Below are 23,513 nucleotides of genomic sequence, written 5' to 3'. Positions count from 1 at the left end.
ATCAGCCTATCTTTAGAATCTATCAGCAAGAATTACCAATAAATGGACTGAAGTAAAGGCCCAAGATCATCTCTGCTTCTGCCTCTGCACTTTATAAAAAGACAGGCTTGATATCATAATGGCTTCTTTTATCACTGGCACCAAAGTAACTTAAAACTGAACCTTTCACAGCAGGGAAAAAACAACAATAAAACAACAGGGAACCCCAACAACTACCTTCACTCAGTACAGATGTAAATACAAGACAGGTCAATATCAGACAAATCTTTTTTATTTTTTCTTTTACCAGTTGTTATAGGTGAATTAAAGTCCAGAACCGTTAAGCTGTTAGTTCTTCTCAAAGGATATTTTTCAAAGTAGTAGCTCACATACAAAATACATCTTAGCATGTATTACAATGAAAAAGTGTTGACAAATTCACACTTTGAATTTTATTCAAAGAATAAAGTACCAGTAAAGATACACATTTGCTCTACAGAGCCTTACTGCAAGCTCCTTGCTCTCACTGAGAAGTACTTACTCTTGCAGACAATCCCACTCAGACCAGTGCTACTTTTCCTTAGATGATCCATTAAACTACTCAGGCAGTAAGTGCTGTGAATGGGATTTGCAATCTGTTAGGAGTGCCTCTTGAGAGGATGGTCTGTATTATGAAGCAAATGCTGGAAAACAACTGAATGACAGCTCCTTTACAATAAACGCAGACAGCACAACTGGCATATGTTGAAATTCTAAGGCAACAATATTGGAGCAGCACATGAAACTGTACTGCAGAGACAAAACTTAAGTACTGTTTTCTTCTGCAAAGCAGTCATACTCTGATTTTTTTTTTCTAAATTTAAATTTATTAAGAGGTAGCAATATAGAATGCCAATACTGCCACCAGATAACTTATGTATTCAGTTCCTGCATTGAAAAAAATCCTTTATGACAATATGTAGTGTCTTGTTTGAGTAGTATTCCCCATGTTTAAGGACATCTATCTAGCAATACTTATGTATATTAAAAATAATACACGTGCATATTTCTGCAGTCTTGCAATGTAACAACTTCTCATTGGTAACTATAAAAACGCAGTTTCGCACTGCTACCGTACACCAGGACTCCTACAGCAGTACAGAGAATGTACAGATCTCTTACCTACAGCTGGTAATACTGTGCATTGTGCAAATTGTCCAATCCCTTCCGAGCAGCAGTTAGAAGAAAATTTGAGGATATCAAAATACAGATTTAAATAATTTACTCTTAAAAACACCCATATTTATAGCCTCTTACAGAAAATAAACAATTCATCTGATTATCAGATATGTCCTCAGCTTTTCCAGTTCCAAGGTATACACAGGTCTCCATCCTGCAGCACGGAGTAGAAATGTGAAATGCAAAGGTGCATGCCTTGTAGGTATGGCAGTGATTCTTCCAGCAGTCGCTTACAACAATCTATCATCTGTGCGCTGGTGACGCTGGGCTCCTTGTACAGCCGCTCCAAAGAAAACTTCTCAGCAGAAGTATCCATCAGCTCTTTTTCTGTAATCATCATCCTAGCAAATAGAGATGGCGTACACAGATGAAATTAGAACTTCTGCAAGTATTAAACTTAAGAAAAAAGCTGGACTACACGTGCTCCCAGGACTGCACAGCAGCGTGCCCACACACTTCAAAGCCTTCAAAACCTTTTTTTTTTTTTTAAACCAACCAGGTAGTCAGAGAAATACCAAGAAGAAGAACCCACAGAGGCTCCATTTTTAATATGAGATAGAAGTTAATAACCATGAAAGTACAAGCTTCAAGAGTAAAATCGTATTAGTAACTACCCTGCCTTCTCAACCAAGACCAATGATCTCTGCATGTCTTAAAAAAAAACAATGGATGACAGATACAATCATCTTACATGTATTACTAACTTACTAATTGCAGGAAGCATACAGGGTAGTGAAACAACAGCTTACAGATGTTTGCTCTTTTTTAAATTCACCCTAGACAAATTCAGGCTACTCAGAAAGAAGTTAATCTGCAGAATCAAGAGTGTCTGAAACTGTGGATCGTATGATCTGAATACAGTGAAGGTTCAGAAAGACTGTAGCTCAGGCACTGTGCCACATTAACACAGCTACACATCTTCTAGAGTCAGCTGGTGATCAGAACACTGCTACACACTGAGTTTACAGACTCCCACATCTCCTGCTGGCTCTGGACTGGACCAGTCCTCAAAATGCAGAAGGACTGGAGCATAGTGCTGCTGTTAGGTCAGCTTGGATTCAGCTTGGTCTGACAGCATCTGCAGCATCAGAGGTGGGATGACTGTACCACCAGATTCCAGAGCTGGTGCTACCTCTTATCTAATGAGCACTACTGTGAGAGGAGCCCAAAACTAAGTATGGTCACAGCTACTGAGACCTGCGCTGAATGTCTGCTGAAGGGGCTCAACTCTTCAGCTGAGGTGAGTGCAGGAGCTGCTTGCATTTGCACAGCACTGCACATTCTCTGACACCTGTGAGCCAAGATCTCCCCTTCAGTGAAGCCTCAAGCTCCCTTAAGGATATCAAATTAGCTGCACACAGTGAGAAACGCAGGCTTATTTTTAGTTGCTTCCTCAAAGATGCTTAGATGTCAATAAAACACAATATAAAAACAGACACTACACAAAAGTGAAGTAAATTCATATTAAATCCTGTGTTACAACTGACATATTATTCATATAGGTAACACAATTTTGTAGAAGAGTAGTATCCAAATTCTCCAGCTTATCAAACAATACAGAAGCCCAGCTACTTTCCTTTCTCTCAGATTCCCTTTAACAACAACAAAGGAGGCTAAGGAGAATGTTGAGAAGTACAGAATGAATTCTGTTCAAGGAAGGATTAAATGGAAAGGGAATTTTCAGACTCAGCAATATGTTAACAACAGAGAAATATCACATATCCACACATACACCAAAAAGAAAAGGTGATAAATACAGAATAACTGTTTCATGTTACCTATGGAAGAAGAACAAGAGTGCCAAAAGAAATAATCAGGCTGCAGGTTTATAAAACAAAGGATACCTCATTCCTCCTTAACATGCACGGCAAACATAATCCAACTGCACAGTTTGCTGCCACAGGATACACTGGAGCCACAAAAGATAAGCTGGCTCAAAAAAATAATTAGATAATTAAGAGGGGAGAAACGATCTAGTGAATGCTCTTAACATGAGATAGTGCTTCCAGCTCCAAGTATTTATTCAATTACAGACTGTTGGAAACTGGAGAGGAGTACAGAGTAAAAAGAACACCATAATTTTGCCCCATTCATACAGCCTTTCCAGAAGCTAAAAGATGACAGGGCACCAGCAGACTCTCGATATGACCAAGTATAGCTGTTCTCAATTATTTTACACAAACCTGCAATCATCCAACAGACAGAAGAACTGAGATACTTAGCTTTGCCTCTTACATTGTTACAACGCAGCTGCTTATACTCTGAGGGGAGCCCCACATTTCTTTCACTGCTAACCTAAAGATGTCATTTTTCCTGGGTAGTCTTGATTATGAGGAGTAGAACAAGGGCTTAAGGAGAATGCAGTACCAGGTGCAAGTGCATGCATTTGCTACAACACCCTCTCAACCTCCACAGACGTACATTTCCATCTGTCAAATATGGGTAGCTGGATAGAGCACTATTCATCAGTTATCATTCACATGGCTAAAATAACCAACCTTCAGAGCTGTGCCTGGCTTATGGAAAAATTCCAGTAAGCCTCCACGCTCTACCAAAGTCCATATCCCAAATGAATCTTCCCAAGGCACTGGATCTTAACTGAGCTAGAACCATAAAGCCTTCAGTAAGGCTCATTCTTAAAACAACCTTCAGAGAACATGCTGGGTCTACACATCATAGATAAGCTCGTGACAAAGCGTGATGTTTCAACAGTTCATTACAGGATTTCTCAAGCAGAAAAATAAACTTGCACTAACAACATGGGAAGGGACAGTGCCACCCAGTTACATATCAGTGCTTTCTTCAAAATAAAATCTCCACTTAGTGCTCTTAATCCTCAAAGGTACATTCAACATATAAGGTCAGCAACAAAAGTACAGCTGTGCTGGATATCATTAATTTTGTGACATACAATAAGTGCTGGTTCTGTGACTCACTACAGCCATCCTCTCTTCTCATCAGCATCTGTGAGAAAGTACCAGGGAGGTATTTTTTCCATCATGCTACCCCTAGTTTTTCTATTCCCCTCACTATGCACTAACTGATCTTTTTCTCAATTGAATAACAACTAGAAATAGTAATTCTCTAGTCAGACTCAGCTGTTTTTACCGTTTTCTTGTCGCTATAGAAATAAGTAACAGAAGTTTGTTGATTTTCTTATTCAATATCAAGGATTCTTCCAGTGGGGAAGGAAGGAAAGGGCAGAAAAGAAGGGGAAGAAGGGGAAAGCCTCTTCTTTAGTAAAACAAGAGCAACAAAAAACAACAACAACAAAAAACACATAGGCAAAAATCCTCTATTTCTGAAGGAAACTATTTCTACAGTATGAAGGACAATCACTTCCTCAGTCATTTCCTATTCGTTTCCATTCAATACTTCAATTCAGCTCAGTAAAGCTGATAGGTAGTTTTGCCTTACAAACAAGTTGCTTTTCCACCACGAGAGCAAAAATGCTATCCTCAAAGGTCTGGCACTGCTACAAGTGAGAGATATGGTGTGCAAAGATTTTCATGAACAAAAAGTATCGAGCTATGAACACTTACTCTTCCCTTCTTTTCAGATTCTCTCTTGCTTCCTGTGCTTTGGCAATAATAAACCATCGAAGGGTTGCTGGATCACAGACTGTAGGGATGGTAAAGTGTCCAAATTCATGTAAGCTTGGTGTGTATCTATCACTGTAATGAAACACGATGGAAATGAAAAACAAGGTTTCTTTCCCCCATGTAACCATTTGCGTGAATTACTTACAAAATTGATCCTGAGCATAAGAGTAAGATTATCAATGGATAATCAGAATAGTAGGTAAAAAATTAATCAAGTTTGGTTCATAAGAATACATAAACATCACACATAAGTCTTTCAATTACATTTCATAAGCAACACAGTCAACTATATTAAGTATACATACTCAACATCGTTATATATACAAATAAACGTTGTTCTGACAGCACAAAACCTTTGATTTAACCCAGCACAACATAAGATAAAACCTCCAACCTTGACTCCAACTTGAATAAAATATGCATAATTTCCTTCAGCCTCTTTCCCTAACCCATGTAAAGGCACAACACACCTTTAGAAATAAGACTGACACACCAAAAATCTGAAATTATTATTAGTTTTCTTTTTAGTGAAAGCAATAACCAGTGTAATCACAAGAAAAAAGTACAAGTTCCAGATGAAATAATTCTTTCCTGCAAATACTCACCTTTCTAGAATCATTTGCAAGCCTCTCAGACTCTGTGGATGAAAAGGCAGTCGACTGTCAAGTAGTTTGTTATAGAAAGAATCCAGAGTGTCATAGTACTCTTCCAAAGTCAAGAGAGGTTGCAGCTCTTCTACATACATTACTTGTATGCCTCCCAGAAGTTGGCTTATCCGATCTTCCAAGAACAGCAGCCTCTCCTGAAGTTTATAATAATTTGGCAATCTCTCAAAAATCTGTGTGGACACATACATACACAAATACTTTTTATGTTACCAGGCATACAACTTAATTTTAAGAAATGAAAAAAATAAACAAGAGAATCTGTACAGTGCAAAAAAACCCAACAACAAACAAACAAACAGCAATGGAAACAGCAATCAAGGAATACGTGGAAAAAAAAAAGAAATACTGAATGTATGCATTTTGGGGCGAGATATAACGGAAAAAGTTCATAGGTGTTTCCAATATTTATGCTATAAATACACCAATACAACTTGACAAGATGGATGGATGTCCTCTATCTCTATATACACAGAATTAACAGTCCCAGACCTAAAGCAAGTTATAAACCAAGGCCTGCATAAAATGCGCATCTATTATATGTTGCCATCAAGAGTTCCTTTGCCATCCTAATGTATCAATTCCCCAAAAAGCAGAGATCCTGTGTCACTGGGAGTAGCTCTTTCCAAGGACTTGGCTAATAATGTAGTTTATCTGAAGTCTGGAGGGAAGGAAAGAACCAGACATCTAGTTTACAAACCTCTACCAGAAAGACTAAGATGTGATCAGACTTGTGAGTCATGACGTAGAAGGTTGGTGACAGCAAGAAGGCTGTAAGAAGAAACTCTGTCGTAGTCACTACGTACCACTGACCCAGCTATTAGCAGAACACAGTTTTTCATTCAAAAAAATACTTCTGCTGGGACAATCAAGTGATCTCAGAATAACCTCTTTACAGATACAAGAGAGTAGTAGAATCCTAGCAGCTTTTGGCAAGTTAGAAAGAGGAAGCATTTATCTCATTAAGGAACGGACTGGCTTTCTTTCCCCAGTATTAGCAAAATACTTGTATTCCAATGACTATCAATGCAAATCTCAGAGTAGAAAGCTTTGCATTCAACTCCAGTTTCTCACTTCATTAAGTACATAAATCATTCCATATTAACAAAACATGGTTTATCGTCTCCCTCAGTGAAAGGTACAGGCAAAAATCCAAATTGCCACCAGAGAAAACTTTGAGTGCTCAGTTTTCACATTATAACTGACTGGAACTCAGAAATAAAATATTCTTATACTCTAGTTGGGTGAAACTTCCAACAGAAATTCCTCTAATTATCTGCTTTACATGGAAATACTTTTGATGAACTACTGCCAGCATTTTAATTATCAAGATTCAGGAAAAAGTCCTTAAAGTGACTTTGCATACAATGCTTTATTACATAGGATGCCAGAAAGTTTGCTGAATCTGAACTTTATACAGACAACAGCAGAATCTGCATATTCACTACAGATAAATTTCTGCAGCATTCTATGATCTGCCTGAAAGGACAAAGTGAAGAGATGGTTGGTTAGCAGCCATTGACTGAATAGATCCCTTCACAACTCCATTTAAGTCTCATTTACATCAACAATCAGAACAGAATTCCTAAATTCTTTGTGGGAACGAGCTCTTTATAGATGAAGAAATATTCTGCCAGTGCTTACTGCACTTATTGCTTAGAGACAAACAAATGCATAACTTCTTATTTCTGTGATTTCTTATTGCTATCTAATCAGAGATGAGACTGGTTTGTAGTAGAAGCAGCAGTAAAGATTTGACACTGATTGCTGTAAGATAAGATTAAACGTACAAGGTTACGCTAAGCACAGCAGCCATGTTTGTTCCTTTAAATTACTCATCAGTAATCAGCAACAAAATTTTGATTATAGTTTAAAGAAGGATGTCATAACAACAGAAAACAGACACCTTACTTTGGTCCAGTGATGGTGAACATCCATGGTCCCCAGCATTATGTGGCCTGCTGCACTCATACCTGAGCGCTCTGTGAAAACCACCGTGCGTCCTAAAGAGAGAAGAAAGCTCCTTACCAACTCTCATTACTGTAATCATTCACACAGTCATGGAAGATTTAGGCACCCTGCTAATGTGTCACAAGCAACACATTTTATTAGCACGTACAAGATGAATAGCTGCTTTCCTTGTTCTCAAAATCCAAAAAAGTGATTCTTGAAGACTCTGGTTCAACAGTTTTCCATACGAACCTTAACTAACTTTTGTTTTCTCCCTGTTTAAGCAGATAGATCCAGTAGATTTTTAGTTAACTGGATTTTTTTCTTACAAAGACTATCTGTTAATAAAGAACATAACAGCAAACAGCTCCTTCAAATAATCTGTAACAAATAACATACACCCAAGGAAATGTGTGCTGGACACTTAAGATACACAGGAATACAGTAAAGGTAGAAGAACTATTAGCATAACCACTCAACACTGCTTCCACAAGGTTCTCCACAGCATGCAAGCCATCAGAAATGTCTTCCTATTCATTTTTTGCTTAAAGATAAAAATAACATAAAAGGCTCAGAGTAAATGTGTCTGGTTTTTTTTTTTTAGTACAAAAATTCTTAGGAATTCTTCAGGGTAACAGCACAACTATTTGTCAAAATAAGCTTCCAAAAGAAGTCTTCAGTATAAGGTATTCATTTACAAGACAAGGGTTAATAAGAATATTTGAACTGTAACAAGCACCAAAATCAGAGTGTAAAAAACAAAACATAAATAAAGACACTTTATTACCATAAAACAAACAGATGACAATTGGCAAGCTACGCAGCATGAACATTAAATGCCTGTAACTGTCTAAAATCCCTAAATAAAACGCTGTGTGCCAGTCAAGCTAGGATTCTTGAGATCATAAGAGTAGGTATAGCCTTCATAAAAAAATCATAATGAACAACTGTAAGAAAGGTTGTAATTCCACTTTTGGCGTTATGCTGTCCAAGAACTGTAAAGCTGAGACCGAAATAATTAATTAGGAATTTCTAGGATTGAAAAAAAATAGACGAAAAATTGAATATAATGGCTTCCAAATGTGAGATCAGTTATTCTTCAAATGTTTAGATGCCAAAGGCAGATATTTATGTTAAAAAAGTATTTATGGGAAAAACAAAGCTTCTGTTGAACCCATCTCTCTACCTAAGCATACTGACATTTGAGCCTGCTCTCAGCAACTGTGTATTCAAAATCCTTATGAAAGAGCAATGCTGACTACAAGAAATGGAGTGCATCATCCTACTCCAAGGCAAGATCAGCTGCATCTGTATGGTTACTGACGAGTATTTATTAATCACAGAATCATAAAGTCATAGAAAGGCCTGGGTTGAAAGTGACCACAATGCTCATCTTCTTTCAACCCCCGTGCTACGTGCAGGTCTCCAACCAGCAGACCAGGCTGCCCAGAGCCACATCCAGCCTGGCCTTGAATGCCTGCAGGGATGGGGCATCCACAGCCTCCTTGGGCAACATGTTCCAGTGCCTCACCACCCTCTGTGTGAAAAACTTCCTCCTAATATTTAACCTAAACCTCCCCTTGTCTCAGTTTAAAACCATTCCCCCTTGTCCTATCACTACACACCCTTGTAAATAGTCATTAAGTATATTAAGTTATTACTAAAGATCTTTAAAAAAATTGAGACTACAACAGGCTCCCAGGACCTCTCCAGTACTTTACATCCTCAGCACGTGTAATTAAAAAAAGCTAATTTGAAATCTGATACTGTTTAAATCTATTATTTATTTATTGTCCTACCCACTTCACCTTTTCAGAAAGGATTAAGTGAACCCCCAGATGAAAGCCACTCAAAACTGAGTATCTGAGGACAGTCATAAAATGTTACAGTTACAGCAAAGAGCTACTGCCAAGGGTCAAACAGCTGTTTCAGTATGTCAGGTTTAAGGAACATTCTAGTTTTTCCTGAGAAAAGACTTCAGTGTAAGCATTTTATGGAACACACATGATAAGAGAAGATAATACAATTTTAAAGGGCTCCTAGTAAGCGTTCCTTATACTAATTCTTCAAAGATTTACTAGCATTTTTGTCTTGCATCTACCAGGGGTAACAAACTGTTGTTAACCAGTGCACCCTTTTTTTGTTTTTACTGCTTAGACTACTGACTTCACCTTGCTCAGCCTGCATTTACTGAGTAGCAAAATAAAAGCTGAGTGTAGTGAATGTCATGGAAGGATACTTGGTCACTTGAAAAAAAAACAAAACAGCCAGTAGACAATGTAAATTCTGACCTGCTTTTCAGTAAGCCTGACAAGTTTTCCTGCAGCTATCAAAAGCACTCGTGAAAACCAACAGAGTTCCTCTGCCACAGAAGACTCGAGTTAACCTCTGAATCAATACTATATTAGGATGTATGAAACAAGTAATGGAAACATACCTTTGACATTCTTTAATACTTCAGGTCTCTGTTGGACTAAGCGACCTAGACTGTGCAGCTGGCTACAGCGATGAGCAATACCCCAGCTTCTCTGCCACCTAAACAAAAGTCCAATTGAGAGCATTTCATTCTCAACATTATAAAAACCAAAGAAAACAAAGCAATAAGTGATTTAAGATACAGACAAGAGGTTTATAGATCGAAAAAGCAACATTTCTCTAACACCTATAAAAGCAAAGACCTACTGAAAAGCTGTCCATATCCTATGCTATTTGAAGAGATAAAAGCCTAAATGCTATTGAACAATCTCTCTTGAAGTAAGCACCAATAACAACACGGGATAAAAAAGCAGAGTAAACCTCTCTAAGAGAAGCAAATATAAAAGCTGGTGGACATAACAGAGTTTGAAAATTGAATCTCTTGCTCAATAAGAGGGGAGTTAGTAAGTAAATAGCAATACACAACCCAGTATTTGATTCAGTCACGTGGCATGCAGCTCCTGTTTGCACATTGTGTAATGTTTGTCTAGAGGAGCAAATACTTTGTATTTGGAAGTTGTTCTTTTTTTTTTTTTTTTCTGTCCTAGCTCAAAAACCTATGATTCTTAGTGGTAAGCTGCTTTTTTATCATATTTTACAGTAGAAAAATCTTTGTTTCTATAATAATACCTTTGTTAAACCAAACAGTAGCCAGGTTTTACAGTGGTAACTTTAATAAATGTAATTTTGACATCTCTTCAATCACAGACACAGCAAAGCTATTAATTACATTTCAGAAAGAGCTTAGATCATAGTTGCCCCAGTGTGTGTATATATATATATATATATACAAATATATATATATATAGTATATATATACACAAAATGTTCTTCTGCCAAACCTCCAACTGTTGAAAAGTGGGAAACTGGTATTCCCATGTTGTAGTGGGTTTGGCTGGAATTGACTTAATTTTCTTCACAGCAGTCCTGTGTTTTTTTCTTTTTCTTTTTTTAAGCTGTTGACAGCACACTGATGTTTTGGCTGTTACTGCATAATGCTGACACAGCACTGAGGTTCTCCCTCTTTTTTCTACTCTGCCCCCATCAGCAAGTATGCTGAGGACGGGCAGGATTTTTGGAGAGGACAGAGCTGATCCTAATTGACCAAAGGGATGTTCCAAGACCATACGATGTTGTGCTCAGTAATAAAAGCTCAGGAAAAGGAGGAGAAGACAGTGACATCAGTAGTTACAGTGTCTGTCATCTCAAAGAACCATTAGGAATTAGTGGAAGTCTCAAGGAATTAATTCCTTATTTTGGTTTGCTTGCACACAGCTTTGCTTCATTTCACTTGTTAAAACTTTTATACTGATCCACAGGATCTCACTTTTGCTCCTCCTATTGTCTTCCTCCAATCACACTGGTGGTATATGAGTGAGGGGCTGCCTTGCGTACTCAGCTGCTGGCTTTGATCAGACCATTACACCTCATCTAGAGAAATCCGTGACTGGAAAAAAACACTCTTTGGGATGGAGCAATTGGCACTGCACCATAGCACTTAAAATGCAATTCAGTCCGTTATATGTCATCCTAATAACTGCCTACTGTTGCCTAGCAATACTATTTTGATACTATGTATATATATATTTATACTATATTTTCAGTAGCACTAGAGGGGGATGTAAAAAGGTGGCTTACAGATTCTATCTTCTCCTCAGCCATCCTAAACATACTCATGGAATGAAGCTAACAACCTCATTCTTCAATTTTCAGGCCTCTAAACATCAGCATTAGACTGGAGGATGACAAGCAGCAACTTTCTATTAACATCCTTATTTTTCAGGTTCCTGGTACTTGAATTCATTTCTAAATAATGGAAGGCTAATAACCCCTCAAAAAAAGAACAAAAAAAACCCAACAGTGAGTCTACACATAAGTCACAAATGCTAGCTCTTTTTGAATACATTGTACCAGGAAACTTGTTCCACTGGAAATCTTCTGGAGAAGTCTTACCCAGTATAATAATGTTACTATACATGAGATACAGCTGTTCTGTTGAAAAAAGCCTTTAAAGCTTGTGCATGACATTACACACTTGCTTTGACTGCCTTCGTGAAGATACAATGGATGTAATTTATTACCTGATATCTGAGAGCTGGAGTTGGTGAGAGAGCTCAAACTTTAAACGTTCTAGTTCTTTCCTAAGTGGCAAACTCTTCTTCAGCTTTACAACTGCACTCGCTTCATTACCATCCAACCAGGATCTAAGAAGGAAAAAAAGTAGAATGCTGTATTCTCTCTCAGGCAAACAGTAATCTAACCACAATAAAATGTTTAGCAGTAAGACTTCGAGTTAGAAGAAAAAAAGTCTTTTTAAAGTAGAAGACAGAAGCTGAGACAGTCGAACACTTCCCCTTAAAATAGTAAGAAAATGTCATGGCTCTTGTTCTGGGGACTAGGCAATCAAATTAAACAAAGCACTTTGACAGTGTTACAACAATTAGATTTTGAGAGTTGTGAGAAGTGGCGAGCAGCAGATCAGTGCTATTTATTTAGGACAGCAGCTTCAGAACTTAGTGCTTTAATGAATGAAATTCCCAATCGTATCTTAAACAAACAAACAAACCCCAAAACGATCCTCGTAGACCATCAAATAAAGGAGGTGGTACTGAAGGGCCAAGTTACACAACTCTTACAGAGCTGGGATGAACACAGATTACACAGGTCAAAGATTTACCGTCCTTTTTCCAGTAATCGCAACAATGCGACTCGCAGAGCGCTTCTAAGGCTTCGAATAAATAAACCATTCTGCTTGTAGGAGAAAGTTACTCTTTAATTTAGCCTCATACAGAACTCCAAGGGGAAAAAAAAATAAATAACACAAACCTGAACAAAAAAGGTTCAGTGCCAAATGGCTAGGTATTGAAACAAGACTGTTAATACATAACTGTCTGCGTCGCTCCTTGTAAATGTGTAAAAATCACTAAAAAACATTGTCTACCTGGTAATTCTTGATTAACTGTTTTACAGTAGCACAAGCACAGCAGTTTTCCTTGGGAAATGCTATGTAGGATAATGGATATTTTTTGCTCTGAAGATGCTACCGTCACAATGTTAAATTTATTTCAAATTGAATTAAGTCTCACTGCTATAAAAAGGGTTTTTGAGACAGCATTCTTAGTTTGTTCTCAAAATCAGCACACACAGACAGTTCATAAACAACTAACTTCTAAATTGTCATGCATTTAATCAAGTTCAGCATTTATAATTGCTTTAATTTAAGGCTGGTACCCCAAACACCACATTAGAAGCACAGTGCTATGACATCTGGCAACTTCAAACATTCCAATCCTGATTTTCATGTATTACCTCCTTTGTGTATTATCATCTTACAAAAAAACCATAATCAAATAAAAGCCTTACATACATTAAAGTTGTTTCCACTCTTTGGGCTTGGTCAAGTTCTTCCTCAGGATCCTTGAATCCAGTAAATGAATAGTAAGTCTTATCCCATTTGATAGGTCTGTTTGGCGTCCTTTTCGCCTCCTTATGGGGCTGAGAGTTCACACTCAAACTCTGAATATGCTCTGTAGATAAACTGCAGGAGTTGAGAATATCCAATACTGTGCTCAGGAGATCTCGTGTGTGCAAAGTAAAACTGACGGCTCGAAACCCTACAAAAGACAAGTTTCACAAAATTAGCATTATTTAATTGACACTGCTTTAAATGCTTTCACATTTCTCTCATACAAGAACTAAAGCAAAGGTGCACATAGGTAGAAATTACTGTTGCGTTGTTTTTTCAACATTCACTTCAAAATTGAAAGCATTTGAACCTTTAAAATTACACATTCCCAAAACCGTAAACATTTTAAAGCAGCTGAATGATTGGATAAATTGAAAACCTAGCCATAGATGCCGTAAAACCCATGAGAAAGTGTTTTTGCATTAGCTGTGGCAGTTCAACACAGAATTCCTATTAGTACTCATCATCAATTTGCATAGAGTTTACTATGGAAATGCAGTGGTGTAACAGCTCTTCACAGACTATGAAGAAAAGCTTCAGAACAGAACACTGCACTTGCACACTGGATAAAACTAAGGTTCAGTATCATCAGATAGAAAGCCAATACTGGAGTAAAAAGCAAAAGCTTCTGAACTGCTCATACTGCTAACTACTTTCTTGAGTACAGTACGATTTTGTTTTCTTTTCCTGAAGTCTCTCACAATTAGCTCATGCTTCTTGACCAAGATACAGAACATAAAACTCTTCAGTTAAACACTTAAGTGGTACTAAAAGCACAACAACTAACTGACAACTATGTTTTCCACTTCATCATACTGTCACTTGACCTCAACCTTAAATTCTCATTCTTTCAAAGCTTTTAAAGTTCAAATTGTTTAACTATTTGAGATAGTCTTAACTGGTCTCATCTAATACACATTTTCATGGTTTGAAAGTCGTTGAATTTCATAGTTGAAAAGTCACTGTGACTGCACACAGTTAAGGAATGGCCTTTCTTAAAGAATTTTAATACAGGAAGATACATTCTGCATGATATAAAAGCACCTGAAGTACTGAAGGATTCTTGAACATTAGAAGAGTTTGGTTCTCTTTCTCTTACATAAAAGGTAAGCTGAGTTGGCTTAAAGGACTGAAATCCTGGTTTCTGTAGATTCTCCAAGTAGCCATTTAACCTCTTCAGAGAGTTTTCATTTACTGCCTGTTAAAAAGAAAAAAGGAATTACAAATGTGGCCAGTTCTCATCTAAGCCTCTTCAATCTCACACGTAGAATTTGTTTTTACCATCTGCCAGCTGCTCTTACTGAACAGTCATACAGATCATATTTTCAGCATAAATAATTATCTTGCACAAATTCACTGCGTGATGTACATGCTTGTACATTACTGCACAAACTTCATTTTTAAGGCACTTAGCTTAAAAAAAAAAAAAAAATCAATTGATTTCAAATGTAACATACAGCCTTTCAAGCAGTAAGTATTATAAATCAGACTGGAAGAATTTCATATTGTCATCACAACTAAACAGAAAACATAACCTGTGAATTAGAAAGAAAGAGTTTATTTTTAACAAGAATAGATGCCTTAAAGAAACAACGCCTCCTTTTGCTCTTCTGTAACAACTATTTTCAGCCCCAGTGCTTTCTCCACTCTGACAGCACAGAAAACAGATCACTCCCATCTTTGACATATGTCACATTTACAAAGAAAGCCCACTGCAAGATCTTTACCCTCTCTTTGGGATGCTGGCCAAAGAAATCTGGATGCACAGCAAAGTAGAAAGGTTTGAGAGCATGGATGGCATCAGCTCCTGACAAAGTTCTTGACTGGATAATGCATTGTAGCAATATCTTCTCCAGACATAACCTAACAAAGTAATAAAATGTTTATGCATGATGCAATCAACCACATGACAAGCTGATATAAATTACATTAGAATGTGACAGAATGGAGTAAACATTCTCAGTTGCAAATATAATCATTTAAAAGTGTTACTAGAAGTCTGAGGGCTGGATTTTTTTTACCCTTGGGACTCACCATCCTGTATTAATACAGAGCAAACCTAATAGGTTCCAGACACAGTGGATGCTAAAGGCTGATTAAAGACATTTAAGCACAATAACATTTTCCTCTAAAGTAGGCTCAAATGGTAATTTCCCAGTCATGTAGTTAGAATGATGAAGACTGCCTCCAGTGGTACTTTTTGCAGACATTCCTGAAGCTGCTGCTAAAAACCAACCCTCATATACTTTTGAACTCCCAAGTTAAAACCACAGCCTTCCCATTTTTTTTTCCAAGCACTACCAAAGAGTATTAAAGTTTACCCAGAAATAATCGAAAAGGTTTCTGCATTTGAGGACCATATGGTCAGACCATTCAGAAACAAATTCAATCTCATTTCCCAAAAATACCCTTTTAAAGGCATCTAGTAAAAGATGACAGCACTTTTTTGTCCTTTGATCTTCATGCAAAGAGAAGAAAACATGGACAAAAAGGAATTTCAGTGGTATAAAAAGATGACTGCTTCAAGTAAGAACTGAAAGAAAAGTTCTAGAAACAGAGAAAATACTTAAGATTGGATCTATTTGCTATGTGTAAATTAAACAACAGTTCTGCAAAGAGCTTACTTGTGTAATAGAAGACTAAAACTATGCGATAGTATAGTAATAATAGTAAGCAAGACCATCTGTACAAATTGCTATTCACTCAGCATCCTATACTGAATAATAATCCTGGACACAGAAACACGTGAGACTATTTTCTGATTGCTCTCGTTAATTAAAAAAATACCCCCAAAGCCCTAAGTTTCTGCTCAGACAATAAGCAGTCTCTCTCCTATGGGGAAATGTTAAATGACAACAGTTGAGTTGTCAAGTAGATGCTATGACCCTTACTTTACCTTTTTTCAGTCAACCTTTCCAGCTATTCAATTAGAAATGTGAAAGCAGTTAAAGCTAATGGTTTCTGCCTCTAAAAGGAAGGCAAATATTTAACCAGCAGCTCGCTGAAGGCAGCAAAAGTTTTGTAGAAAAGTGGGAAGGAAAACTTGTAATGTAAGAAGATCGATGACATTTCCAACTGTTTTGACTAAAGACAATTCTTCAGAGTGCAGACTAAATGGAAGATAAAATCACATCATTTAATACGGGCAAAAATTTCTACCTCTTTGATGGCAGCACCTGAGAAAGACTCCAAGACTAGTGTCCTGGTATCAGCGAGGACTGAATTCATTTCCTTCCTAGTAGCTGGTATAGTTCTGTGCATAGGATATTTCAGCTCCCCATGCTGTCCTGAAAAAAAGGGGCTAGGGAGGGGTGTGCACAGATAGCTTGGAGGGGACAGAAACAGAACATCTAACCCAAACTTGCTAAGGGGTTATTGCATACCATATTGTGCTGTGCTGAACTACACAACTGGGGAAACTGCTGCTCAGAGACCCGCTGGGCATTGGTCAGTGAGTAACTGCATCACTTGTTTTGTATATTCTTCTACTGTTATTATTTTCTTTTCCCTTTCTGTCCTATTAACTGTCATTATCTCAATAACAAGTCTTCCCTTTTTTCTGATCCTCTACCCCATCTCACTGTGGGGGGAAAGAGTAAACAGCTGCATGGTGCTGAGCTCACTGCTGGGTTAAACCACTGTGGGTGCCCAATAGGGAGCTTGAAGGCTGAGGTAACAACAGATCTGACAAGAGATTGTTGAAACAAAACTGTATTAAACATTACATTAGTTTAATAGTTGTTGGTGACAGTGTTGATCCTTTCACTCTCAGAGCAGTTGTGCTTGTTCTCACAGTTGCATTATGGAACACTTGCTGTCTGTGCTCCCTTTTGGGCTGTTCACTATCTCACACTGATCCTATATAACAATGACCTATGTTAAAATTACTGCCTGGGAGATTAATCTGGTATTTGCATTCTGTATTGCCATCATCTCCGTACTTTGGGAACCATCTCTTGGAAACTATTAATAATTACACTCTTTACTGTGTGTTGTGTTTTAACCCAGCAGGCAGCTCAGCACCACGCAGCCTTTCACTCGATTCCCACCAAGCAGGATGGGGGACAGAATCAAAAGTTAAAACCTGCGGGCTGATATAAAGACAGCTTAAAGGACCAGAAAGAAAAAAAAGAAACACAACAAAACACAAAGAATATACAGAACAAGTGGTGCACAGTGCAATTGTTCACTATCTGATGGCTGACACTAAGTCAGTTTCTGAGCAGTGACCCAGTCCCAGCCAACTTGCCCTGGTTTTGCTATTCAGCACCACATGGAAGTGGCATCTCTTTGGCCAGTTTAGGTGAGCTGTCCCAGCTGTGTCCAATCCCAGCTCCTTGCATCCCCAGACCCATCGCTGGCAGGACAGCATGTGAAGCTGAAATGCACTGCTCAGCAACAAGTAAAATACCACTATGTTACCAATGCTGTTTTTCTCCCAGAGCCAAAACTTCGCATCGTTCTAACCACTATGAAGAGAACCAATTCTATTCCAGCTGAAAACAGGACAGTATCTACCCCTTACTCCCTATCATTAACAACATACTCTGGTCCCACATTTTCCCATATTTCCCAAATAGGTACTATCATCCTTCATGCCTTCTGATACATACCCACAGTATAATTCCCATAGACTACAAGCCATCTCTCTAAAACGTCCACTGATCTTGTGTGGTTTTGCCCATCTTTGGGCTTCATCTGTCCTAACAGTCCGTCAGCTAAGTAGGGAGGATGCTGGACTGCTGCATGCTGAGGCCAGCTCTGGTTCCACCAGAAACCCTTCTTCATGAATCCGGGCGATTCTTAGAAAGCACTGAGCAACCACCATAGGGATGGCATAAAGCACTCTACAGCAATTAACTTCACTGAATTCAAATTGCTGGCTATTCTCACCCAACATCAAATCCCCCAGAGGCACACAGAAGGATGGGGACATCCGGTGCATCACTCACTAAGTGTATCCTGGTCCTCCTGCAAAAGAGATCCCTTGATGGGTTTGCCTTTGCTCAAGGCAAGAAGAACCCAGACTGTCTTACCCAGCACGTTTTACCTGTGTGCTACAGGGGCTTTAGCTCCTTCTACAGCATGTAAGAGTTTCGACTGGGCAGAGCTAGCTCAGCTCTCAGATCCTGAGTGTTGACTAACAACATGGCTTTTGCTAAATGCAAACGTGTCCAATGTTTGAATGCACCAGCACCCAGTTTCTAACAGATCACTGCATCGCTTTATCTTACCAGAGGCTGGTACATGATAGAGGATGCGACCTCTCCGCTCACTGCCATGCACTTTCACCCTGGTGTCTATCAGGTTATTTCAGAAATGAGTCTTGTTGCCTGACACAGCTCTTTCTAGGATGCCACGTTGCCCAGGACTTTCCTCTCAAGACCCAGGACAGTGTTTTGGGCAGCAGCACGGGGCACCAGATACGTTTCCAGACAACCGGTGGCTGCTTCCACCATTCTAAGTACACAGCACTTGTATTGGCAGGTTTGTGAGAGTGTGACATAATCAACCCACACCAGGCCTTCCCTGGTTTCTATTTCAGCCATTGTCCTCCATACCGGAGAAGCATTATCCACCTGGATTCCTTTACTGAAGCACAATTTCATACTCACATTCATATTCTGTGCAATAGTATCCATGGTCAAGTCTACCCCTTCATCTCGAGCCCACCTATACACTGCATCCCCTCCTTGGTGGTCTGAGGTGTCCGTGGGCCCACTGGGCTAAAAGTAATTCACCTTTCTGTTGCCAGTTCAGATCTACCCAAGCCATAGCAATCCTAGCAGCCCAACCCATCAGCTGGTTATTTCTATGCTCCTCAGTGGCACAACTCTTGGGTACAACACTGCCTGCTGTTGACCACGAGGGCCTCACACTCTAGTAAGATCAGCACATCTAATCTGCCTGAGGAACTGCCTCCTGAAAACTGGAGCAGCTGTTTTCTCGGAAGAACCCCCTTCTGAGTTTGCATGTCTTCACAATCCACACATCCCTGTCTCTATGGCCAAAGTACATTTTTCATCCCACTTCCACATATCCTCTCCAGGGTCATGCAGGTAAAATCCCAGAGTAGTATATGTTGTGCACCCACTCTAACCTCCCTCTTGAGCAGAGAAATGTTTTTTCCCCCCACACACCATCTGTCTTACCCTGAAGAACTGTCATGATAGGTGGAGCCCACAGTTATAGACTAAATGAACTCTGTGTACATTTTAAAGGGATGGCCCACAGCCTATTGGAATGATACCTTCACACACACATCAAAAGACAAGATGTAAATTATATGGAATGCTGGGTGAAAACTGCCCTGCTATCAGTTTGAATAGAGTTAGGTTTCTTCCTAGTTGCTGGCATGGTTCTGTGTTTTGGCTTTAGGATGAGAATAATGCCAATAATACACTGATGTTTTAGTTGCTGCTCAGCAATCAAGGACATTTTGGCTTCTCTGCCAGCGAGGAGCCTGAAGGTGCACGAGGGATGCAACAGAAGCAAGACAGCTGACCCAAACTGGTCACAGGGATATTCCACACCATGTGGTGCCATGCTGAACAACAAAAATGGGCTGAGTATGCCAGGGTACTGTCACTAACTGGGGACTGGCTGGGCATTGGGCAGCAGGGCAGTTAGCAATTGCATTCTGCATTATTTGTTTATACTCTTTTGTTAAATTTTTTTCCTCCTCTTCTCTCCTATTAAACTGCCTGTATCTCAGCTTACCAGCTTTGCCTTTTCCCCCCCCCCATCCCACTGGAAGGGAGCAAGCCATGGGCTGCGTGGTGCTGAGCTGTCTGCCAGGTTAAACCACAAGTAGCCATCATCTTCTTATTCACAATATCAGGAAGAACTGAAGTAGTAAAGTAGAAAATAATATCCCGCTTTTATAGAGTGCAAAAGCTCTTAACAAGAAAGTGCCACAGTTGCTCAGTGACAAAGGAAAAAGCTGCATCTGCCTCGGCAAGAAAGGAAGCAGAGCACCCTGGATGAAAAGCCCACTTCATATGCATCACTATTTGGATCCAGAAATACAAAACCAATTGCCTCACTGAGGGAAAAGCAGCCGTTTCTGCATATTTTTCTTTTGCAGAAAGTGGATGCAAAGAAAAAATCTCTTTCCAGCAAAGGAAAAAAACAACAAGTAAACCCAATGAGTTATCTATGTGATGGCAGCTTTTGATTAACAGCCATGTAAGAAACCCACTTCCTACTAGGTGCAGCTACCAAGAGGAAGAAGGGGGTTTGTTTCTCTCTTCATCTTGCTTGCATGCTATTTCCCATATCCATTCTCCAGCTATGCTGCACATTGCTTTCAGTAGTTAGGAAAAAAGTTCCAGTGTACCTGGAAACTATTCATCACTTCCATCTGGTACTGCATACAAGCAAGATGGCCAAGTATGGACAACTTCAGTTTCCTTGTTTTGTATCTAAACAACACTGTCGTGCTAGTAGGAAGGCTCAGGATTCCAGCCAAAAGTCTATTTTGAACTCGCTTAAAAGAGAAACGCTCAAAGGCCAAAATTAGTCTGCGTGACAGAAGGGTATATTCACTCACTGAAGGTGAAAGACACGACTCCGAGGCATCCTTCAAGCAAAGTGACAAAATAAATTAATTAAAATGGATGTAGAGAGAGAAAACGCAAGAGAGATGCCTATGGCTTCTTACAGAAGCAGCAATAAATTATTCCAATAGCTTCATTTTGATTTAAAGAGCAGAGAAAGGCTTTGCGTTAAAATCAAGGTCACAACTACTTTGAGGACAGCCGTCCCACACCATGAAAGATATGAAACACAATCTCTACCAGCACACATTGTGCAATCGTGCTCCAGGGTAGATTTAATTTATGGATTGAATAATTGCCCTCAGCTCTCTTTTCACTTCTTCTTTACATCTCTCCCAAATTTAACTTTCAGCTTATTGTTTTGGCACTGACAAACTTTGTTAAATTAAGCTCGCTACTACAGATACAGTCACGTATTTTTAAACTCTGAGCTTTAGTAACTCAGTAATACACTGGATATCATATTCAGGTTAAGAATACCATTTCCTCATAACTAAGCAATTCTGCAGCCCTTGCTTTGTCTACAGCCTTTTTGACTACTCACTTGAGAACAAGCACACAGATTTTGGGGATTTTCAACTGTGCTGATAACCTCAAGCTTCACAGATGAAAGAGCCAATGAAATAAGCATTAAGTAAACAACAGCAACAGAAACAGCCCATCAATTTTGCATACATGCAAATCATAAGCAAGCTTGAACACACACCAATTAAGTCAATAGCATTTCTTACCTTCTCACAACTCTCAAACAGCAAAACATTTCAGCAACTCAGTGCTCCGGAAGACTTTCATCCATCCAATCACTTAAAGGGAAAAGAAAAGAACCCTATTTAGTAGTGGACATCAGCATCTCTGCCCATCACTTATCAGTGCATGTTCTAAATCCTGTCGGTAACTTTTAAAGTCAGACAAGCAATACATAATAGACAACTCTAGTTTTCAACATAAAACGTTTCCTGTTTTCCCTGCGAACAGGGGGTCTTACAAACGTTCTGAATTCCTCCTCCAGATTTGATCTGAAGAGGAATACTTAAAGATGTTTCAGGCAGGGAAAGTAAAATCCTTACTGATTCAGGATTGCACGTGCTTCCTACTTCTTCTGTTATTCAGAAAGGAAAAAAATAATGCTTTGCAAGCATTAGCACATTCTAATTAATGAAACTCCACGTTATTTTTCAGTCCTCTAAGTTCAAAACCTTCCAAATAAGTGTGTTTTAAAATGCATATGCCAAGTATTTTTTGGGACCACAATGTAAAGCCACGGGAACAATAGCACCTGGGAGCATCTTGATAAGTTTTGAAAGAAAACAGTGATTTCTGGACTACACATCCATAACCGAGCATTTTCCAACGGCAGACAAACCATTCAACTATCGGAGTGCAACCACGCACCTAATAATCGTTAGGGATTAGGATCCCTATTGGCAATGTTTTCTTCCCAAGCTTTCAGGGCACTTCTGAGAATACTTTTCTTCATGCTTTTCAAAGTAAAGTGCTATTTTGATGCACCTGGGAGCAAGCCATTGTCTGAGAAATGCCATCCCTGCTTGCCATACAGCAGGATGGTTGCTGTGACGCTGTGCCAAACAGCTCAGCTTATACTTGCGTTTGTGCCTTGCCGACACAAATACGCATAATTAGGGCAACACTGCCACATATTTCAAGCAGGAGGTAAACGCACACTGAGCTAAAACCTCCCCGGTTTATAAATCCCGTCTCCTGATTTCCAGCCAGGTGGGCCAGACACCGACCCTTTCATTTCCAGCGTCCTACCAACAGCCCCGAGCCGTGAACTGAGCGCATTGACGAGCTTTCCGGAAAGAAAACGCTTTTCTCTCCCTGCGCTTTCAGGGAGGATTTGGACGGAGGGCGGAAAAACACCGAGAGCCTCCCTGGTGGGTGCCGGCACTTTACGTAACCAGACCAAAGCATCGCTGTTTCTTGTCCGCGATGCCCTACGAGCGGCACAGGAATCGTTCCGTATCTCAAAGCTCCGCGCTCTTACACAGTTCCACCTTCCCCCCCACCCACCTCACCTACACGCCAGCTCCCAGAAAACAAGTCACCGATCGCGCTGCGGACCTTCTGCCCAAGCCTTCGCCAACGCGACGCCGCGCTGCCGCTTCCATACCGCGAGCACGGCGGTGAATCGGGCCGTTTACCCGTGCCGGATTCTCGCGGCAACACGACGGAGAACCACGCGTCAACAAAAGAGGCGACCGCGTTCGGAGTGCGGATTCTAGCGGTGCTCGCCGAGGAAAGGAGGCTACGGCAACCCGACCGCCGGCGTTTTTCGGGGCTCCGACGGCACGGCCGAAGGTTCGGCCGCGACCGAGCGCGTCAGGACGGGCACGGGGCGCAGCCCCCCGGCGGCAGCACGCCGCTCGCAACGAAGACGGCACCTCCGGGCGCTGCGCCGTCAGAGCACGCGGCGACGCGACGGACAGAAGCGAGCCCCGCCGCTCCGGGCCCGCCGAGCGGCCCTCTCCCGCGCAGAGGACGCCGAGTCCCGAGCCGCAGCCCCGCTCACCGCCGCGGCCGGACGGCTCCGCCGCCCTCCTCCCGCCGCCCGCCGGGGCTCGGCCCCCATCGCCCGGCG

At 40.1% G+C, this 23,513-nt stretch overlaps 1 protein-coding gene across 4 annotated transcripts; it reads right to left on the bottom strand.

Moving 5' to 3' along the window:
• Positions 1-249: 249 nt before the first annotated feature.
• TCAIM (T cell activation inhibitor, mitochondrial) lies at positions 250-23,513 on the bottom strand. Of its 4 annotated transcripts, none has more exons than XM_042888926.1 (11): positions 23,445-23,513; positions 21,646-21,717; positions 15,083-15,218; positions 14,400-14,553; positions 13,257-13,503; positions 11,971-12,093; positions 9,852-9,949; positions 7,376-7,467; positions 5,405-5,637; positions 4,740-4,871; positions 250-1,538 (listed from the first exon to the last, which is right to left on the bottom strand). In XM_042888926.1, the coding sequence occupies exons 2-11, from the start codon at positions 21,672-21,674 to the stop codon at positions 1,313-1,315; spliced, it is 1,470 nt and encodes a 489-aa protein (XP_042744860.1). In that variant the 5' UTR covers positions 21,675-21,717; positions 23,445-23,513; the 3' UTR covers positions 250-1,312. The 4 variants fall into 4 exon arrangements, with proteins under 4 accessions (XP_042744860.1, XP_042744861.1, XP_042744859.1 ...); XM_042888927.1 differs by lacking the exon at positions 23,445-23,513 and adding an exon at positions 22,951-23,223; XM_042888925.1 differs by lacking the exon at positions 23,445-23,513 and adding an exon at positions 22,997-23,223.

This window comes from Lagopus leucura, unplaced genomic scaffold, assembly GCF_019238085.1.
Source record: "Lagopus leucura isolate 7727_CA_CO unplaced genomic scaffold, USGS_WTPT01 Super-Scaffold_100157, whole genome shotgun sequence".
NCBI lineage: Eukaryota > Metazoa > Chordata > Aves > Galliformes > Phasianidae > Lagopus > Lagopus leucura.
This window is presented reverse-complemented; position numbering and strand designations above follow the sequence as displayed.